At 39.6% G+C, this 20626-nt stretch overlaps 2 protein-coding genes across 4 annotated transcripts in view; one reads left to right on the top strand and one right to left on the bottom strand.

Moving 5' to 3' along the window:
* Positions 1-1399: 1399 nt before the first annotated feature.
* LOC134527715 (endo-polygalacturonase-like) overlaps positions 1400-20626 on the top strand; it is an 87433-nt gene continuing 68206 nt past the window's right edge. The window contains exons 1-3 of one of the 3 annotated variants that reach the window (XR_010074254.1): positions 1404-1487; positions 2395-2535; positions 4595-4887. Coding sequence is in view for 1 of the 3 variants with exons in the window: in XM_063360628.1 (XP_063216698.1) it covers positions 2526-2535 (10 nt within the window). In the remaining 2 variants the exon portion in view is untranslated. Of the gene's footprint in view, positions 1488-2394; positions 2536-4594; positions 4888-10207; positions 10281-20626 lie in introns of those variants that run through there. The other 2 variants (XM_063360630.1, XM_063360628.1) reach the window with 2 other exon arrangements.
* Positions 7977-20102, bottom strand: LOC134527716 (endo-polygalacturonase-like). Its single transcript, XM_063360631.1, has 2 exons — positions 20053-20102; positions 7977-9457 (listed from the first exon to the last, which is right to left on the bottom strand). The coding sequence occupies exon 2, from the start codon at positions 9438-9440 to the stop codon at positions 8205-8207; it is 1236 nt and encodes a 411-aa protein (XP_063216701.1). The 5' UTR covers positions 9441-9457; positions 20053-20102; the 3' UTR covers positions 7977-8204.

The raw sequence follows: 20626 nt of genomic DNA, 5'->3' as shown, positions 1-20626 counted from the left end.
GTACCTAAAATGGTGTATTTTTTTTTTTTAATTTTTCTAAATAGATTAAATGAAGACGTTTTGTATTTTTTTATAACAAATGCAATAAGCTTAATTGTAATTCTTTGGCCAATTTTTAATTTTCCAAACATATATTTTCTAAAGCATCCCAAATGTTGTTATTAGTAAGTTATTTATGTTAGATAATATTGTATACCTAGCTGTAATAAAATTTAAAAAAATGTCTTTACGATGTGTTTAAATATGAATGTAAAATTTAGATATAAGTCATAAGTAATAAATGAAATAAAATTCTACCTTTCGAACTCTCTTGCTTAGGTTGAATTTGACAGCGCTCAGTCTGCCTTCCTGTTATAATTAAGTCTGTAAGAAAATATGTGGGTGACAGGGTTCGGTTCAGCCACGTGACCGGAGGCAGAGGCGTGCCGACTGGAAGTATACCTGGGGTGTTCAAGCTACACTGGACACAGTATTAAATTAAAAGGTGAATACACAGACAAATTACAGGGGTTTATTCTCACTGACACGAGGTACACAGTGCTGTCGTACTCCTGGCCGTTTCCGTTTTCGGATATCTGTCTTCGCACTAACGCGTCCCCTTCCAGTGGTGGCACCGATTCCGTTGCTCATGGAGGTCCTTTACCGACGAGTGATGTGGCGATGTTACCGCATGGCACGAAGTCTCTGACGCTAATATTGAAGTGAATACACGACACTGCGACAATATATTTATGGCACAGTTGTCGTTTTGCTGAACGTGCGCAGATGAACAATACTATGTCGACATGACGGACGTTTCCCCTTACATGCCGTTCGCGTGTGAAAAAGCTGCTCCCGGGTAGCGTGGAAGCTACCCATGTCAGCTACCGGCGGCGACTGACTCCCTTCCCAGCGCCGGGATGGAGGGGGGCGCTTACTGCTGCCAAAAAGCACAGAGCACTGGAAAACAGAAGCGGCCAGTTATACGACATAGTCGCACATTGAATAATCTATGTTTATGACAAAAGCAATTCAAAGCAGTTACAAGTGACGCCAACCGCCGGTGCTCCCTCTGGATCGCACAGGCCGTTACATCCCAACAACACTTACTCGTAAGTGCAATGAACACGCCCGAGCGTGATGTCCGCCGTGTGAGTGAAAGTGTGCCGCAACGAACACAATGTCAACTACGGTGCCCGGCTGGGTGTGGCAATGCGCTAATTATAATTAAATCAGTAATTCTTCATTTTAAAAGAACCAAATTAATAACAATTAAAAGATACTGTAATAATATGAAATCTATGTGCAATTGTTAAATAATCATTTAATATCAAAAATATCATTTAAGTCCAAAACTAGTGAGAGCTGTTTTCCCGCGCTACAAGCGTCTTGGCGTGAGGTCGCGTGGCGCCCTCGCGCCAGTTGCCGTCGGGAGCTCACAGGGGTCGGTCTCTCCGCGAACGCAGAGCCTACAGTTTTCACACCATGTCCAGTTCATCGCAATAGTTGTAAGTTTATCAAATCTTTTCATTTAGCTTTGCGCCCGACCCCACTCAGCCGTATGTCCTTACGTGCGGTTCTTCACATAATTCATTTTAATCCCAACAGGGATATTTCAACTTTCTACGTAATTTTTCACGTCTTAAACTTTAGGACAGCAGACTTGAGACATACACAGTTTCCAGGCTTCGACGCCAGTGAATCGTTATTGGTTAAGGGCTCCTAGCAAGCCTTGTGTGTCATGTACTAACTCTTTAATATATACGTGTCTTCAATTTAGTTGATTTTAACTGTGTCATATACGTATTTGCAATCTAACCAAGATATAACTTTGTTAACCTGTAAGAAGTGACTGTGACTCTAGTATGTTTTAATCTAGCTGGGCTTATGCACATTTCGAAGCATTCACATTTGTAGTGGGTTAGATTGCAATCACGTGTAGGAACATTGATTATATATTGCTGTTATTATATGTTTAACGTCATTCACCACATAAACAGTTGCAGTATATCAGCTCCGCGTTAGTTTGCCGCAGCCTTCATGTTAGCCACGGTCACAGGATAAATAATTAGACACGAGTTTGCAATCTATCCTGTATTGAACCTATCGTGAAGCGACGGTCTGACAACAGACTCGGCCAGGCATTGGGCAAGCAAGTGTAACAGTCTTAATAAAGTGCAGTATCTTTCCAGTCGGTTTTCCTTTTATTTTCAAGGCGTCCTGGGTGGCCTGAACAGCCCAGGTAGTTTAAAATCGCGACGCACTCCTGCCTGCAGCCACGAGATTGAATCCCCGTTTTTGCCCCCTGAGATCATTTTCAACTTAAAATTCACTCAAAACTTAACCAGGCAGCAGGAGTGGCGTTACAAGTTTAAGTCTGTCCCTGGATATAAATACACGAACCCTTTTGCGTAGTTTGGCGGAAGCTCCTTGCCACACCCGGTGGAGTGATATGGCCAACGTGGCTGGTGGCGGCACTATCTTCGTAGCGTTCGCGCACTGCTCACATCGGCACTCCGCTGCGCGCACAGGCGCGTTCGTCGCACATGCTTCTGGGTAAGTGTTGATGATTCATAACGGCCTGAGTGACGAGAGCACAGACGGGTGGCGTCAAATTGTAAAATTTTGTTTTCAATAAATATGTATTTCTTTATTCACGGCACTTAAACATGTGAGAGATAAATGAGATATTCTACTCATAAAAATTTCCAAGAATTTTGTATTAAGATTTGTGGAATAAATAGAAAGGGTCCTTGCAATACTGATGAACACATAATTGGAAAGTAAAATTGTTGGAATATAATGGTTCTTGTTTGTATCAAACTAATGCAAAGGAGAAAAAAAAAGATAGCCACATTAACAAGATATAACTTTTACCACAATAAAAATCTATGAAATGTTATTAAAATTATAATACAGACTTATTTGTGTTAAAAATTCACATAATTGTATATTGTAAAATATGTCTTCATAAAAATAATATATGCGACATGTGTTTGAAGGAAACACAAGAAAAAATTCACTTTTGTTTAGCACATTATTTATTTAATTAAAAACTTGATTTAAATTATTATCATCATATTTAAATAGTTTTTGTTGCTTAAAAAATTGAGAATATTTACATACCTTATTTTCATCTTCAGGTATCAGCTGACACTATTGTGCTACCATTTTCGGGTTTTCTAAATTACAGTTAAGAAGTCAAACGAACGAAATTAAGCATTAAAGTTAAACTCGAGTACATTTTTGGTGTGGAAGGCAATTGGACATTAAATTAAACTTAAGTGTTGTTAAGCCTTTTTAAAATTCTTAAATGGGGGTGGTGAAATTAGCCCTGCCATCACCTGCAGTCTCAAACATGAGACCTGGTGGATCCTAGAGGGGACTGGTGGCATGAGTGTTCCCGAAGGGCGCCAGGCTATCTCGTCGTTGTGGGTCGTTGGTGTTTCGCCCCCGCGTGTCCCACTAGGGTCGTCAGCGGTGGTACACGTGTACGAACCACAACTAGCAGTGAATGGGTAGTCCTGCTTATGTCGGCAGGAAAACAATACTCACTTAGCACTGGTTCACTGGAGTCACTGTTCACTACTTGCACGTTCACTACTCGCACGCTCACTCCGTCCCATCTGCGGCTGCGTGTACGGCTCACGACGGTGTGGCCGGAACTCTCGTGAAGCGCGGGTTTACGTGGTAAAGGGCGGAGGAGAACTGCCTTCTGACCATCTCCACATCTCCGTGCGTGGGGGTGGGCTAGGGGTGCGTTCCGCTAGAGGGGTTCAGTACTGGCGGGTGGAGGCTGGGCTTTACGGCCTTCGGCGGGACGACGACAGCCCAAAAGCTGATTCTTTTTCAAGTTAACATGAAGCTTATGTTATACAAGTAATTTGGTATTTCCATAGTAATTTCTAATTTTAAATTAAGTTATTATAAAACATGAATTGAACTAACTTTAACTAGCTCAGAATATTTGCTTCATGAGGCAGTCCCGGACAGCCATTGCTGGCTGCCACTAAACTATCACCACAACTATTGTGGAACCAAAGGCCAATGCTAAACTATTGCATTGAACCGCATAGTCCCCCAGGAGTACCAGGTAGCAGATTGCTGCCCCTAACCTCTAGTGTTGAGATGTGTAACTATTTTAATTATGATGTGTTGGTAAAAAGGATAACATGTGTGCATTTAGCAGTTGTTAAATTGATTGCAGGGGATAGTTGTATGAATTTATTTTTTACAGTTGTAAAATTTAAGTTTAGGTTTTGGTAATCTAAAAATAAAGTATATAATTTTTGGAGACATGTTTAAATGGGTGGGTTTTGTGTTTAGATTATCTAAGCATGGAGGTAGCTGTGCAGAGAGCAGATGTTTAATTATTTGCCACAAATGTTTAGTTAGGTTGTATGTTTTCTGTATTAGGTATGATATTTAAGCTGGAGTTTTCTAAGATTGTAGACCACTTCACTCCTCCCTTTACCAGAAGTGTGGGCAAAGCCTGCTGACGGGAAGAGTCCTCTCAACCCACAGCTGAATCCATGTGTACCTAGGCAGGCGGGGAAGCACTGCAGCTAGCATTTCTCCCAGCTGCATCACTCCCTTGCTCGGTGTGTTGCTGCAGGATCTTGGGGTTTCGCCATCTTGCTTGCTGCTGCTTAATGTGCGACTCCTCCACCGCGAGGTGGGTACACTGGAAAGTGACATCAGCCTACAGAAGTCAACAGGCCTCGTGAGTGGACGTGTAGGCCACATGATAGAGGCCATAACAGTGTCTTGTGGCCCGGCTAGTGATCTGCCAGCATACGGCAGGCATGCTCCACGCAGGGCTGCGGCCACATTTTCAGTCGGAACCCTAGCCCCTCTGCCACCCAGAAGGACGACAAAGTGAGAGGGCTCGCTCTTCGTCTGTAGCCACTGCTGCAATCATAATCAGGTAGCTCTCTCGTGGCCCGCGCAGCTTAGGTCGTCCCTTTGTTATGGGTAGGGGCGGCCTGTGTCGCCATGTGGGACCAAGGCATGGATGGGGGTGGCGTGCTCTCAGGGGTGGCAAGCAGGGCAGCAGTATAACCTCTATCATTAATTAAATCAACGATTTGTGATCCCACTTCTGCTCTCACCACAGTGATTTTAGACAGGGACATCTTGGTTCTTGTGGCAGCAGGTGGTGATGTTTGTGTTCTGCCATTTTGGTGCTTTTTGGTTGGCCTGAGTGCAGCTTTTGCGGCCACCTCACATGCCAGGATAGTCTCATAGAGCTCCGATGAAACATACCTGACAGGTTCAGCAGTCACTCGGACAGCCTGGTTTCTGAAATGCAACTCAACATTACAGTCGCTGGCACAGATTTCTTTTAGGTCCTGCAAAGTTCCCACACTCACCACCACTACTCGCAGGGCCTGCAGGTCATGTGGAAGGGACTACAAAATTGGGATTTGGAGGCAGTTTCTGTTTTCAAGCAGCTGCCGCAGCTTCTTCATAGACTTGGTTCGACAGGCCACTTCCATGCAATATGCTGGAATAGCTGTGGTAGGGGACATGCGAGGCTCGTAGATAAGCTTGAGCTCCTTCTCCTGTGCGGAGTTGTGCCCCAGCTGCGTTTATCACCTTGAACGGCTCCTTCTCCTCGTTAAAGGAGAAGGAGTCGGTCAAGGCGACACCTGAGTTCTGTGTTGAGGTTTGCTTGTTGTTTGGCATGGTGCAGGAACGAAGCGAGAATGTTGAAGTGGTCGGTGCGCTGCGTTTGTAATTCGCGCCGCGCGGCGGGCATTGGCGCTCCTTCCCTTCCTCCTTTCCCCCCTTCCTGCGTCTAGTGCTGTGCTTGACTTCCCCTCCTGAGGTGTCCGCGCATTCGCGTGGCGCCTTCGGTTTTACTTAAAACTGCATGTATTGCCTTGAAGGCTCTTCTTGTTGGTTAGCAAATCACGTAGATAGGTTGTTATAGCCAGTCGGTGCTGGTATTTACTGAATTCAGTATGTAGGTCAGTTAGTTAAATGTAGTGAGTGTGACAGCAGGGAACTTCATGTAAGTGCTTGTAAGGTGGTGACCCTTACATTCATGTAACTTGTAACAGCTAAACTCTTAAGGTAGGTATTCTAAATTGTTTATTCGGCCGTCACCTTTGAAATTACCTTTGGCATAATTTCTCTTTACGTTTTTTTTATTAATAGCTTGCATTGCTACTCGTGTTTTGTCTGACGTTTCTCCCCGTCATGTCGTTACTCGTGTTTAGGGCTTGTGTTACGCTTTTGCGTAATGTATGTAATCACGTAGTGTTAAATTGTTACATATTGTGGGTTTTATTTTGATATCTTATGCATTTGAATCTAGTTGCATTTGCTTAGTGTAGGTTAAGCCGCGGACGCCCGCATTTACATTTACGGGTCTTGTAAAGTCTAATGAGGCATTTATCTGTATTAACGTAATTCTTGGTCGCTGCGATAATTGAGGGTTGTCACTCTTTTGCAATTGTTGACGTTAATTTAACGAGAGATTATTCTTTACTAGCCAATACTATCCAATACTAATATTGTATTTGTCATATTGAAAATACGTTCACATATTTTGCCGTGACAATTGTACTAGTGCTCTTGTTCTATGGGATACTTACTTAATTTTATATAATTGTCTCTATATTCCTTTGGTAATTAATCAGTATTAATTTCAATGTAAAAGGTTTGTGTAATTGTATGAGGATCTTACATGAGGCTATTGCCCACGATTAAAACGAAATGTGACTATCCTTGGCTATTATTAATTGGATCACACTTTTGAACACTGTTTACTCAGCTCATAGTATTATCATATTTTTTAAGGACTGTGTTACACGCGGTTGAAGGTTCTCGTGAAAGTACTTCACCTGCTGACACTTTCCTATGAAGCTCATGGAAGCCTTCAATGTGATCGCTCACGCTTGCAGCTAAGGCTCGACTAGGTAACTTAAACTTTACAAAGCAATGTAGTTACACCAAATAAAAGCAGTACAGTACTTTTTTTTTACTTATTTGTATTAATATTTACCAATGTTTCAAGGTACCGGTAGGCATTTGTGACAATATAATTTTAAAATTAATTTTTTTGTGTGAAGGTAGAAATGGTTTGAGATAAAAAAATACGTCACCTAAAACCTGTTGGTAAACATTGCAAACATGTTGACAATAGTGAAGATGATATTGCCTCGGCACAAACTGCTTTGCTGATTACAACATAAGACATTGGACAAGGGTCGGGAATGATAGTTGGATTGCAGGTCCTCACAGAAGTGTGTATGTAAACTGAGTTGTCTCAATCCCCACCACATCCTGTGAATTACAACTCTGGGACTACTGTTTCTTAGAATAAAATCACACAATCCTGATTATATTGAAGTGTATATGTAAATTGAGTAGTCTTTATCCCCAACATGTCCTGCGTATTATAACTCAGCGACTACTGCTGCTTAACACAAAAGCACATAATCCTGGTGATATTAATGTCATTAGAATGCACTGTGATGAGATGTGTTAAGTCTTCATCTAAGCATTAAGAGACTGACCGCATTTTAATCTTTGAAGTTCCTGGCTCGGTGACATATAGTGTTGGCTGAAATTCTTAAGTACTGATGATGTAGTCGTACAGAAACGAAGCCAGGCTGGGTCCGATAGGAATGGGCCACCCCAAAATGTCACTAACCAATGAAGTCAACATCACTTATTACCAACATCCAAATCTTTAGAAGCCATTATAAGGTTCATTTGTACATTTTTTTTTTTCAGTATTTCTGAAGAAAAGTGCAGCTTTATTTAAATCTTATAATGTTGCAATGAGAATGAACTAGTTTTTTTTTCCTTAAAAAAATAAAAAAAATCTGAAATATGGTCTTAAGAATGATATTTTAAAATAAAGAAAATAGTATGTTACTCTACCTTGCACAATTAAATTTTTGACAAGAAATGGAATGAATGGTTCTTGTATTTTGTACCAGGGAAAGGAATACTAGACCAATATATGATTAAAACAATTTAAATATAAATTCAATATTCAATTATTTCAATTGCAATACATAAAATATCTTTTTTTCTACTGGAGTAGCTACATGCATTAATAATTAACTATGTATTAAGAAAGGGGTTTACTTTAAGAACAAATTGTATTTCGAGGGGACTTCATGAAGTCATTAAAAATATATGTTATCATGACAATTTATCCATTCTCTAAAAAAATATTATTTCTTAAACATATTCAACCTAATATTTTAGCATTTATTTCCATTTTCATCTTCAAAATACTTGCCACTAATCTTAGCATATTTTGTCACCCACTTGGAACCTTTCTTGATGTGTACATTATTCAATGTTACTTGGATTGGTTTCGCGTCACTATATCCATCGAAGGTAAATTTTCCAGCTGTTAATACCCTAATGTTGTTGAAAGTAATATCTTTATACTCCGGTATCAAGTTTCCTGTGGCAGTGGGGCTGTAAGCAGTGTCCAGCACAATAGGATTGACGACGTTCTGCATGCAGACATCCGAGTATGAGACGCTGGTAACCAGGCCACCACGCGACCGGTCGCTCTTGATCCTCAGCCCGTTGGTTGTGCCATGCAGCGTCAGCGCATTGACTGTCACATCACTCACCCCGTCGTTTATATCGCTTCCGATCGACATGCCGTGACCCGAGCCGAAGTGACTGTTCAGCACAGAAATGTGTCTGGACGGACCGTTGCTCGCCTTGATAGCCACATTGTCATCTCCTGTGCTGATGGTGCAGTGGGCGATGGTGACATTCTGCGACCCCGCCGGGTCTATCCCGTCGGTGTTGCCGGCCGTGGAAGGCGTGGCGATGGTGACCCCCCATGCCGTGAAGCCGTTGGTCTGGCTTACGACGACATGGAAGTTAGGACCATTTTTAATAGTTATTTGGTACAAGACGACGTCTTTCGAGTTCTCTATTTCTATTAGGAAAGGGTTGTTCTGGTGCTCCTTCTTCAACTTTGCCTCATGGGCCAGGTCCCACCAGCTCTGGGTTTTCCCGGTCAGCTTGATGCCACCCTGGCCATCGATTGTCCCTTCTCCATAAATTCCACTGCCAATTGCGTTCACCATGTGAATAAAGGGATAGCACCCATGATACACAGTATTCACCGTGCCACATAAATTTTTCCCTTTATCAAACAGCTTTGGGTCCGAGCTGGCCTTTAGAACCGCTCCGCTGTCGATCCACAGGCCGACTCCGGAAGGGATGGTCAGCGGACCGGAGACGAATGTACCGGATGCCAGATGAACAACTTTTCCTTTGCCGCAGGAGCTGAGGGCTTTCTGGAGGACCGATGTCTCGGTCCCGCCAGTCCCTTTCAAAGACACACAGGTCGCTGGGATCTTGGGTTCGGTCACTTGTCGTAAATCCCCCGCACCAACTTCTTGGAGAACATAAGTCACCAGCACTACTGAGAAGATGCATGTCATCATGCGGGAACCTGGGCCGTTCATCTTTGAAGAGCACAGCCCTAAAATGAATCACAGAACACCTAATTAACATCTGTACATGAGAAGGCCAATTTATAAATGTATCTTAACCCTCAGGTTAACTGGCGAATATTAAAAATACATAAGTATGATAAATAAATTAAAAAACTAAAAAGTTTGAAACATATTAAAATATAAAAATTAATTTCCATACATTTATTCGTTAAAATCAAAATCGTGATTACGGATGTAAGAAGTATGGGAGTTGGTATGTGCAGACTTTGCAATGTTAATACTTGACTTGGTACCTCCTGCGGCGGTAAAGCCCGGTCCTCACCCCGCCAGTACTACTCCACCGCAAGCGGAATGTATCTTCAAACCAGACCACACGAGTCAAAGAAGCCATAGTGTTAATATGCAAATAACTAATAAGTACAGTGTGTGTTTTCCCCTAATTCTTTTCAATTCTTAGGCTAATCAATATTGTTAATTGTGTTTTCTATGGTCAAAATAGTACATGAGTGGTCACAGCAAGCAGAGATAGTTCCATTTTGATTCAAAGTTTTTAAAACTATTTATTTATATGAAAATTTAACTACTGCATTTTTAGGCTTTCAGCTACTTAATTTCATTAGAGTTTTTATTCTAGGGATGTGTGAAGTGTTTAGTTATTAAGTTTCACGTAAAATTAGTTTTAGCTCTTTTGCGTGGTTTGGCGGGAGGCGACCTTGTTCACTCCCTCCCCCTTTTTCTCGTCTCCGCCCCCCGCGTCATTCTTTAGTCTTCCACAGGCCGCGTTCCGGGGCGGATGCATCGTCACGCATGGGGCCATCACCGCTGTTCTCACTGACTACAGTACTTCTGGTAATTATAGTTTTTTCATTCTAAATATTTTTGCTTTTCCCCCTCCGCACGTCCCCGGGCCATTTACGGTGCAGGGCTTAACCCGGCCGTCATTAACTTCACACGCCGTGTGATCCTTCTGTCATTTGGTCCAGAACTTACGGCGCTGACCGACTCCAGACAACCATTTTAATTAACAGTCAAGCATACGTCTGCCGACATCAACATATTTTGTAGTTACTAACGTTAATTCGCGGCTGACCATAGCCGGTTAGAGTCTATAGTTATTACATCAGTTTAACGGTACTGGCCGACTCCAGTAAACATCCGTGCAAAAATGTCACCAGGTCTCATCTGAAGTAACGTAAAGTGCAAAGTGTATATTTTAACTCTCAATAACAAGTAAATATTAACGTATTATTTTTTGGTCTTGTCCGGTGTATTTGTAATTTTACCAGCCACCACTCATTCAGTATGACGCAAACGTATAACTTTAACTGCAGCGTGTTCGGTAAGTGTATATTTTCACATTATTTCATGTAACGTACACTCAACGTGCCAATTTTAATTTGTAAGTGCCCTGTTGTCCTGTCGGCGCAACGCCTACACCGTGTACCATTGCCAGCCTTAACAGAAAGAAAAAACCACGTGTGTTCCAAACACTTATATTATTCAGAAATCCTTTTCGGCTTGACCTGCGACGCAGTGTGTGTAATGTGTATTTTAACTGCTTATTAAACCTCAGCCTCCGAGCCTAGTGGGTCACGCTGGGGCCGGCGACCCACGAGACATCGTCTGCTAGCTGCAAGAGCTAGCCTGGCGCCCTTCCGGAGCAAAGTCAAACCTTTTTCACTGCAGCCCCCCCCCCCCCCCCCGAAACAACACGGGTCACGAACCCACAGACTTCGGGTGATGCCATACTCAAATTATTAACTAACCCTCTCCTCCCTTGTCATTCTGGATAGACTAATGCTAATTCCTTGCATGTGTGTTGGTACATTTTTTAAAACAAATATTCAATACATTGCGCCACTTTTATGCTTCTACCCACCGAGTTCCGTTCAAAATAATAAAAACAAATTCTGGGATATTAGACTTTTTACAGCTAGGATTCATTGCTTTCCAATAGCTAATCAGCTGACTTCATCTTCAGAACAGACACCCACTCCATAGACTAGTACCTCCATGATCGTTACCGAAGTAGGCAAAAATTGTATAAGTAACACTTTTGCTAAATACTCTCTTCTTCATTGGTGTAACCTAAATGTCCCCTTATCATAACTTTGGGAGACTGGTGGATCTTTTAGTTTCAAACGTAAAAGAATAACCAATGTGATTTCGTTTATATATAAGTGCCTCTATATTTATTTCACTATTAAGTAAGTAAACATAAATCAACAAAACATGATTTCAACAAACAGATTAAAAAAAGTAACTTAATATAAATATATGTATCGCCAAAGCTACTAAAATTATAAGTAGTTATTTAACGTATGGGTTGACAAATAAATTAAATACAACATTTAAAGTATGGGCCGTCCCTAATTAGAATATTAATATTAGGTTTCATTTGGCATAGTTAAACAGAATGAGAAACAAAAATGCTAATTGGCAGCACACTTTATAACAATTATTAGGACAATGAACATTTTGCTATTACACGATTTGCACTTCCTAAGAAACACGTTTGAGCAATAACCAGTGGAAAACATAAATCCTTATTAGCAGAGAGGATTCTTTCTCCTAAAAATAAGACCTGAACTTTTCACTTGCATGACTCCAAGAGATGTAATGATATGAAACTCTTTAGGACTGTAATAAATTGTTACTTTTTTTAATTGGGCATATTACATGAGACGGATTCCCGCTGGCCGGTGATGTGGGCGGGTGGACGGAGCATGCGCGGGCCATACGGGGAGCAACGTAGTCCTCGGCGAGCAGGGCACTGGATTGGATATTGGAGGTGCCGGGCTGACATGGTCATGGGCCAGCATGATGAGAACGGTCCACCTGGATAGCGGCAGACGAGGCTGGTGCTGGCCTGGACTCGAGTCGGACAGCTTACACCGGGGTGGTCCGTAATAACCCAGTTTCGCCACACAGCGGGACTCGATGACAAGAGGACTGCATAAGTGTTACAGGTCGTTGACGTCTCGTCTTTGGTTAAGAGCCTGCGTGGAGCTACGTCCAGGGCGGCGCCGGGGGTCTCGTGACATCACAGAGGAAGTTGGTGCAGCGGTAGGACACATTGGACGACGCGTTCCTCAGTAATCCGCGTTTGAATCCTGGTCTTCCATCCTTATTTAGGCTTCCTGTCTGAAGTTTCTCGAAGTCACTCCAGGTAAATTCTGGGATGCATCCCTACCATAGGCCATTACTAATTACTCCCCAGTTTTTTTCTTAACGACGTGTTGTGTTTTCTTTATCACGTGGTCACCTTGTTGGTGATATGTTAAGAGGGATAGGAAAAGTCGCATCAAGCAGGAATGATGAGAATGTAAAACAAATTATAGAATCCGAACAACTTGGCCGAATTAGATTTTGTTTGTTTTGTCGGCAAGTTGTTTTTATTATGGAGACCTGAATGTACAGAAAAAGTAAATAGATGTATTGTTAAAAACCATTTGCAAAGTTAAAAAAAAAAAAAAAATAAGGGCTTTAAACAAAAAAATAATATGAAAACAAAATTGGCAGAAACATTATTAGAATCACATTTAGAAAAACCTCTATAGTTACCAAATATTAGAACAAAATATACTTAAATGATTTTATTTTACAATTGCATAATATAATGTATAAATAATTTTCAAATTGTTGTATATGTATCGTTCTTTGATTTGGTTACTATAGAGATATTTTTATGTAATTAAAATAATTTTACAGCCAAATGTTTTTCATACACACACATTATATATAGGTTATACCCTTATTTTATAAAAAAAAGTTTGAATTTTTTTTTTAACCTGTACAACTGTATTGAATTTTTTTGTAGTCTACATTCAGGTCTCCGTAATGAAAATATCTAGCCTACAAAACCAACTCCATCGAATCCGTCAAGTCTTTCAGATTCTATTATTTACTTACATTCTCGTCTTTCATGCATGGTGCGACTTTTCCTATCCTCTTAAGCTCGATTACATATTTAATTATGTCTTCCCTTACGTAACAGAATAAACTTTTATGCTTCTAAACCTGTTGAAACATGAAAAAAATTACTTTTATTTTTTACCCTCCACACACACACACACACAAAAGTGTTATGCATTCACGAATACTTCACTAATGTCCATGACATCTGCGTGTTTGTGGAGGCCGCGACATCGCCATTTGATGATTATTTGGTCACTGCTATTATTCCTTGCTCACAGTTGGGCGCCATCATCGCCTTATAAGTGCAAGGGTAAAACTGTGATTAATAATTTTGTAAGGAGAAACAGTGACCTTGTAGTTTACGTACTTCCCAGACAGATCTCCTGGTCGTTTCCTAATATAATTATATTATAATATGTTTGAACACCTTAACGTATTCATTGAACCAATTCAACAAATCCAATCTATTGTATTCAAGGATATATATTAACTCAGTTAAAAAATGATTCAATGATAAATTAAATTATACATTGAAAGGCATTTCACAGTCCATTAAATAACTTGAACAGTTTTTAGGTAGAAGCGTGTGTGCGTGTTCGTGCGTGTGTGCGTGTTCGTGCGTGTGCGTGCGTCTCTCTCTCTCCTCTATTCATGTCCAATGTACTATCTCCCACTTGTTTCGCTGCAGAGATATTTATTACAATGAAACAAAACCTACCACTTTGTCACATCCTTAACAGTCAAATTTTTAAAAATTGCTGAAGATACACTACGAAACTCTTTATGCATGTAATTCATGTTCAATTTCTTACCTTATATTCTAGTACTAGCAGTGCCCGCGACTTTGTCCGCGCGGACTTTGTTGGGGGGTATTGTGACTTTCTGAGATAATATGGTAGATGCACAGTTTTAGGTTATTCTCAAAAGACTCATAACCAATGGTATATTAAAGTACTTCTGCGTAAACTATATTTTTAGTTTTGTCTTCCGGCAGAAGTAGAAATTGATTTTCTCCCGAACCAGATCTCGACAGAGCAACATATAGTTGCCCGTGCGAAAAACTCTCTTGGCGTAAATCTATTCCTACGTACTTAAATGTTTGTTCCTGGGCCTTATTAATTGTTACCGCAAACGATACCTTCACCGGAAATTGAATTCGCTTAAAGAGAAAAGGCAAATCCGTTGGTATCATAGGTATGTGAGGCAGTGGCGTCTCGTCAGGGCAAGCAAGGCAAGCAGTGCTTGCCCAGGCAGTTTCCAGACATTGTATTTTTTAAATAAATATTTTATTCAGAATAGTATTTTACTTTGGCTCGTGCAGTTAGGTGTATATATTTTTTACACTATCTTCTTGGGACCCAATACTGTGCGCTGTGCGCTATAAAAAAGGAACTCGTTGACACAAAAACATGCTGTTTTAGAAGCGTTGCTAGGTTTAGAAGCGCTGGTAGGACCGCTTTCAGCAGGAAGGCTGCCGCAGTAGTTTCCTTTCGGAAGGGGGGTGGCATGGTACAAAGGTTCAGGGAGGGGATTGGCTGGAAAAATACGCGGTAGAAGCTACGGAGGTAACGCTTTCTTGCCGAACTAGAGCGAACATGGCCGAAGCAGACGGTGGAATTTTTCCGCCGACTGCTTCGGCTATGTCCGGTACAGTTCGGCACGGCAGGTGGCGATTTCGCGTTTCAGTCGGCGGTCGTCTCTCGGGGCGCGCGCATCTCTCCCGCGGGCTGTTGGCTGGCAGTGCGTGGGGGATTTGTGGGCGTACGATGATACTACACTCCCACTTAGTATATAAGTAATGTAGATTAGGTATTTTTCTATCAGAATAATGTATGTCAATCATTATTTTTCAAAAATAATGTATTTAAAAAAAATGTCAATTTTTCTACCTGTGGAATAGTCAATGTTCAGTTAAGAAAACTACTTAAATAGCACCATTTTGTACCTTGAAATCCATATTTTCCCGGCGGAGGGCCCCCAGACCCCCCCCCCCCCAACCTCATCATGTTTTGGTGTGAACGGAGTTATTGCTTCCCCTCATGTAAACCTCACGTCTCGCCACTGATGCGAGGTATCAGCACTGTTTGCCCTACTGCTGGACCAGTCAATACTGTAGCACCAATCACGTTATCGCGAAGGAATTTTACTTGGAGTCTGGTTCCGTTGCATAAATTTGGTGGTTTAAGATTCCTTAGCAGCACAATTGGACAGCCAGTTTTTAATTTGAGTGAATGTGAGGGAAGGCCACTCGGATTTAAAGAATTTAAAAATTATTGTGGTTAATGTACCGCATCTTCTTGATCCATTACTTTATCAATGGACCTGTAGTTCACTCTATCTGCTGGAAGTTTACCCAGTATCATGTTATTGATGTCGTCAATGCTACTGTTTCTAGCTGCCAATATTGCCCTTTGACACATCCACTGGTAGTCTTTGTTTTCTATATGGACTACATCTGGGTACACTTTAGAGATTAGGTCTTCAATGCTAGTCATACATGCGCGTGCAATACTTAATACTTATTTGGCTACAACACTAATACCTACATTTTAAATATCACGATATCTTTTGAATGAAACGTCCGAATTGAATAATTCAAAAGTTCTAGAAAGGTATTGAATTCGTCTTGAATATGCAGTAATTTATTTTGATAAGGATTAATACCAAGGTACACAATAAAGAGTTTTTGAAGCGACGGCATTTTAATTATTTTAAAAAATAAAAGAAAACACTAATTGTGAGATAACTACAATAGTTAGACATATGGTAACGCGATATTTTTTTGACAATTATATGTTCTGCAAAGTGGTAGTACATTGTTTTGTTCTATAATCAATAGGTTTCGCAGCGCACGCGGTGTAAGGATTTTTTCGGGTCTTTTTTTACACCTTGGGTTACCTTATTGGACTTTTAGTAAGGATCCCTAATTTTATTGATAATATAATATAGCCTATAGCCTTCCTCGACAAATGTACTATCCAACACTGAAATAATTTTTCAAATCGGACCAGCGGTTCCTGAGATTAGCGCGTTCAAACAAACAAACAAACTGTTCAGCTTTATAATATTAGTATAGATATTCTGTGATGAAAGTTTTTCTTTATAAAACTAAACGCACACCAATGTCACACATTTTGATTTGTAATTCTGATTAACTGTGAAAATGAGTTTCGAATTTATTTTTTATATATAAAAATCCATATATATATTCTTGGCTAGTTTTGAAGATAATACTCTTTTTACTATTAAACCAAACTTTACTTTCTTTCGGGTAGATTTTCTAAAAGTAGTATGAAGAATTTGGACATTTGTATACGTTTAATATTTTATATAATATCTTACCTCCTATCTATTAGCTTGGTAGATAATATTTAATTATTTAAAATAAAATTAACTGTATTTAACATCTTAGGGGTGTAATATAAAAAAATGGAAAATGTGCACTATCTAAATTCTTATGTATGTTATTCATGCTAAGTTTACCTTACACTTCAGAATATTCAGTGACATAAATATTTATACTAATATTATAAAGCTGAAGAGTTTGTTTGTTTGTTTGTTTGAACGCGCTAATCTCAGGAACCACTGGTCCGATTTGAAAAATTATTTCAGTGTTGGATAGTACATTTATCGAGGAAGGCTATAGGCTATATAATATTATCAATAACATTACGGATACTTACTAAAAGTCCAATAAGGTAACCCAAGGTGTAAAAAAATGACCCGAAAAAATCCTTACACGGCGTGCGCTGCGAAACCTATTGATTATAGAACAAAACAAAGTACTGCCACTTTGTAGAAAATATAATTGTCTTCAAAAATTATCACGTAACCATATGTCTAACTGTTGTAGTTATCTCATAATTAGTGTTTTCTTTTATTTTTTTAAATAATTAAAATGCCGTCGCTTCAAAAACTCTTTATTGTGTACCTTGATATTAATCCTTATCAAAATACATTACTGCATATTCAAGACGAATTCAATACCTTTCTAGAAATTTTTGAATTATTCAATTCGGACGTTCCATTCAAAAGATATCGTGATATTTAAAATGTAAGTATTAGTGTTGTAGCCAAATAAGTATAAGTAATGCACGCGCATGTATGATGAGGTAAGCGGTCATGAGGGGCGAGGGGGCGGTAGCCTCTGCGATATATATATAAATTTTATTAGTTTTCATTTTCTGACAGTCAGAATTGTTCACATGGTGTTGATTTGTTTTTTGATAAGTAATGTGTGCCAGATAAGTGATGATAATGGGTCAGGAAGATAATACATATGGGACAAAGAGGAGTCGTGGAATTGGCTGGAGTAAGAGTGCAAAACCCTGCTTTAGATCTCAATTTTGGTTTTTAGTTTGGTTGATTGAAAAATTTGTGGTGTTGACTCATTGGTAGGGACAAAATTATATGGTGAATTGCGATATAACCGTAATAACACCAAAAAGCAAGTTAATACACCAAGTGGACCGTTCAACCGATCGCCACGGGTAAACAGTAAATCATATATCATAGACATACGAACAGTTTATTGCGTGTCATTTTGCCTATACCCACCACAATGTTATATGGCGCTACCCATTTGGCTTTAACTCGCGGACAATTTATCACCCTGTGTTCAGCCCGGGCGACGCCGGGGATTGCAGCTAGTATCTTAATAAAACCAATCACATCCCAGTTTAGTTCCCTTGGGAATATAATTTCAGAAAGTGGTAGAAATGTTTTGGTATATTAGCTGCTTTACTAGCTGGAGGATATAATTTATTATAAATCCATAACTAACAATGTACGAATAACAATTTACATGTAATTCACGATTTGGTGGTTCGTTCCCCCGTTTTATTATTTATTCGTGATATTAATTTGTGTACTAGTTTTCGTATGTTTATTATTCATATCTAATATCTCACTTTTCTATATGACTAGTTTTGAAGACATAATTGTATGTTATAAAATCAACATTTGCCTTTAGGTGTGAAAATTTCTAAAATGGTTAAATAAGTAGGCTAAGCATATTATTCTGTTGATTAATCCTACCCAGTAATTCTGCTTCTCGTTTCATAAGTTTCTGAGACATGATTTGTTATTATGAAAACGTACTTACACCTTCTTACTTTATTGGGGAGAGCATGTTTTAATATAGGTATTTATCCCATGTCGTGAGTATTCTGGAAACGTTTGGAAACCAACAGAAGCAGGGAAAAAGTATTATTTTATGTCAAAAATAATAAAAAAATATACTTTCCAACATTCTTGATGTCTGAAATATCCATAGCAAATATGCTTTGCTACTTTCTAACTTCTCCTGGATACACACAGTTCTCAGCGCCTTGGTAATTAAAAAATACAAAATTTTATAAAATTTATTTATCAACTTATTGCATTACCCCCACGGTATTTTAATACAGTATATGGACAAATATAGTCTGGTTCCAAATTTCATAAAATCCATTCAACAGTTTTATAGGGAGTTTACTGGCAGGGCCGGTGCAAGGTAAATTGGCGCCCTAGGCGAAAAACCTTAATGCCACCCTTCCCCCGGCCGGACATACCAAAAAAAAATTTCCTTGCCTCAAAATACATCATGTATGCCTAAGATTTTGTCAACAATCAAATGTAAGCAGGCTTGTGTTTTTTTTTTTACTTTTTTACTTATTACAAATCATAAACAGGTCACCGTGGACTTTAAATAATTACTTATATCAATATAAGCATTCAAAACTGTTACAAAAAACCATTTTCATCTAGTTTCAATAATCGTTAAACATATTATATCAGCTGTTATGTGTCGTGCTGCGCCGCCCCCAGCTACTTGGCGCCCTAGGCGGTTGCCTAGTTCGCCTATATGGACGCGCCGGCCCTGCCACCACCATCACACAACGTAACCGGACGTCAGACCTACATTATTTACTACTGCACACTTTTAAATAATTTTAATCTTAAATGGCACGACAATATACATTAGTTAATACATTAAAGAAAATATTATTTGCTGCGTGTAAAGCATTAAATAAATAACATATTTTTAATGTTTGATTATTTACACCGGTATATAATTAAGTACAATCTACGTTTTATAAAAAAAAAATTATTTGACGATTTTGCATTTTTTTAAAGTTGAAATTTCAATATAAGAAAAATTTAGTTAATGAATAAATTATTCCCTCTAATGAACTAAAACAAAAACGTAATTATTAAAGTTTTTCATGCATTTATCTGGCTGTTTTTTGCCGATTGCCACATTTATAAAGGGCAACACCGCAAGGGCGCAAGCACAGCGGGGTGAATGGGGTGATACATAAACCCCCCTTCTCCACAAACAAAAATATATATATATATATATAAGGCTCACCATCATGTGGAAAGAATTCTAAAACAAACAACGGGAAAAATAGTTTTATCCCACTTCCTTACACACACACACACCTACACACACACAAACAAACACACCAACACACACCCACACACAAACAAATTAAATTCTGCGTATCCTAGGACACGGAATTATTTTCTACAGTGGAGTAGTTCCGTGGTGCATATGGCGAAGGGAAGTAGGAGCACACACAGAAAACCTAGGGGAAAAGTTCGTCATGTTTCACCGTATGCGGAACCGCCTTGTTTATAACTCGATTAGCCATGAGTATAAGCCAATGCGGCACCACACACTCAATCATAGGTTGTAAAAACAGTAAGTTATACTCACTGTGCCAACACGATCAAAATGGATGCGGCCAACTCTTATCTTATACTGATATTTGAAACAATTGTTCTTTATGTACCTGAACAAGTAGTTAACCTGTACGACCTCTGTGATAAGATACAGTTTGAGGGAGAGGGGGGGGGGGGGGGGCTCAATTGTTCCAATTACTTGTGGTTACAGATTGTCAGGGCATGACATGCAATGACGCACTGAAGTCACTGCCTACCTCGCAATCTACATATTGTGAAACATTGCGTAAATAGTGTTCGACCACTCCTGATGATGGTTAAGGGTTAGTGAGGCTGAATGATAGGTCGACGCTCGCTGGTGCTTCTAGAACCGTATCGTCTCTACTCAGAAGGCGTAGGAAAACTATGAGATTTGAGTGGTAACCGTAACATTGCAGGAATGGCGGAGAAATGCAGATACATGTGTAATACAAGTCACTTGAGTGCTTTAAAAAATATCGGCCCGGTGTTTCATGCCTAAAAATTATTTTAATTTTTTTAAAGCCATTTTCACTCGTCTTAAAAAAACATTTAATAACGAAATACGGAAACAGAACTACTTCTACTCC

This window comes from Bacillus rossius, chromosome 1, assembly GCF_032445375.1.
Source record: "Bacillus rossius redtenbacheri isolate Brsri chromosome 1, Brsri_v3, whole genome shotgun sequence".
NCBI lineage: Eukaryota > Metazoa > Arthropoda > Insecta > Phasmatodea > Bacillidae > Bacillus > Bacillus rossius.
Note: the sequence above shows the minus strand (reverse complement) of the source record. Positions and strands in the feature narration are given on the sequence as shown.

Excerpts from the sequence above, each read along its gene's own strand:
- LOC134527716 (XM_063360631.1), bottom strand. The coding sequence starts at position 9,440 with ATGAACGGCCCAGGTTCCCGCATGATGACATGCATCTTCTCAGTAGTG.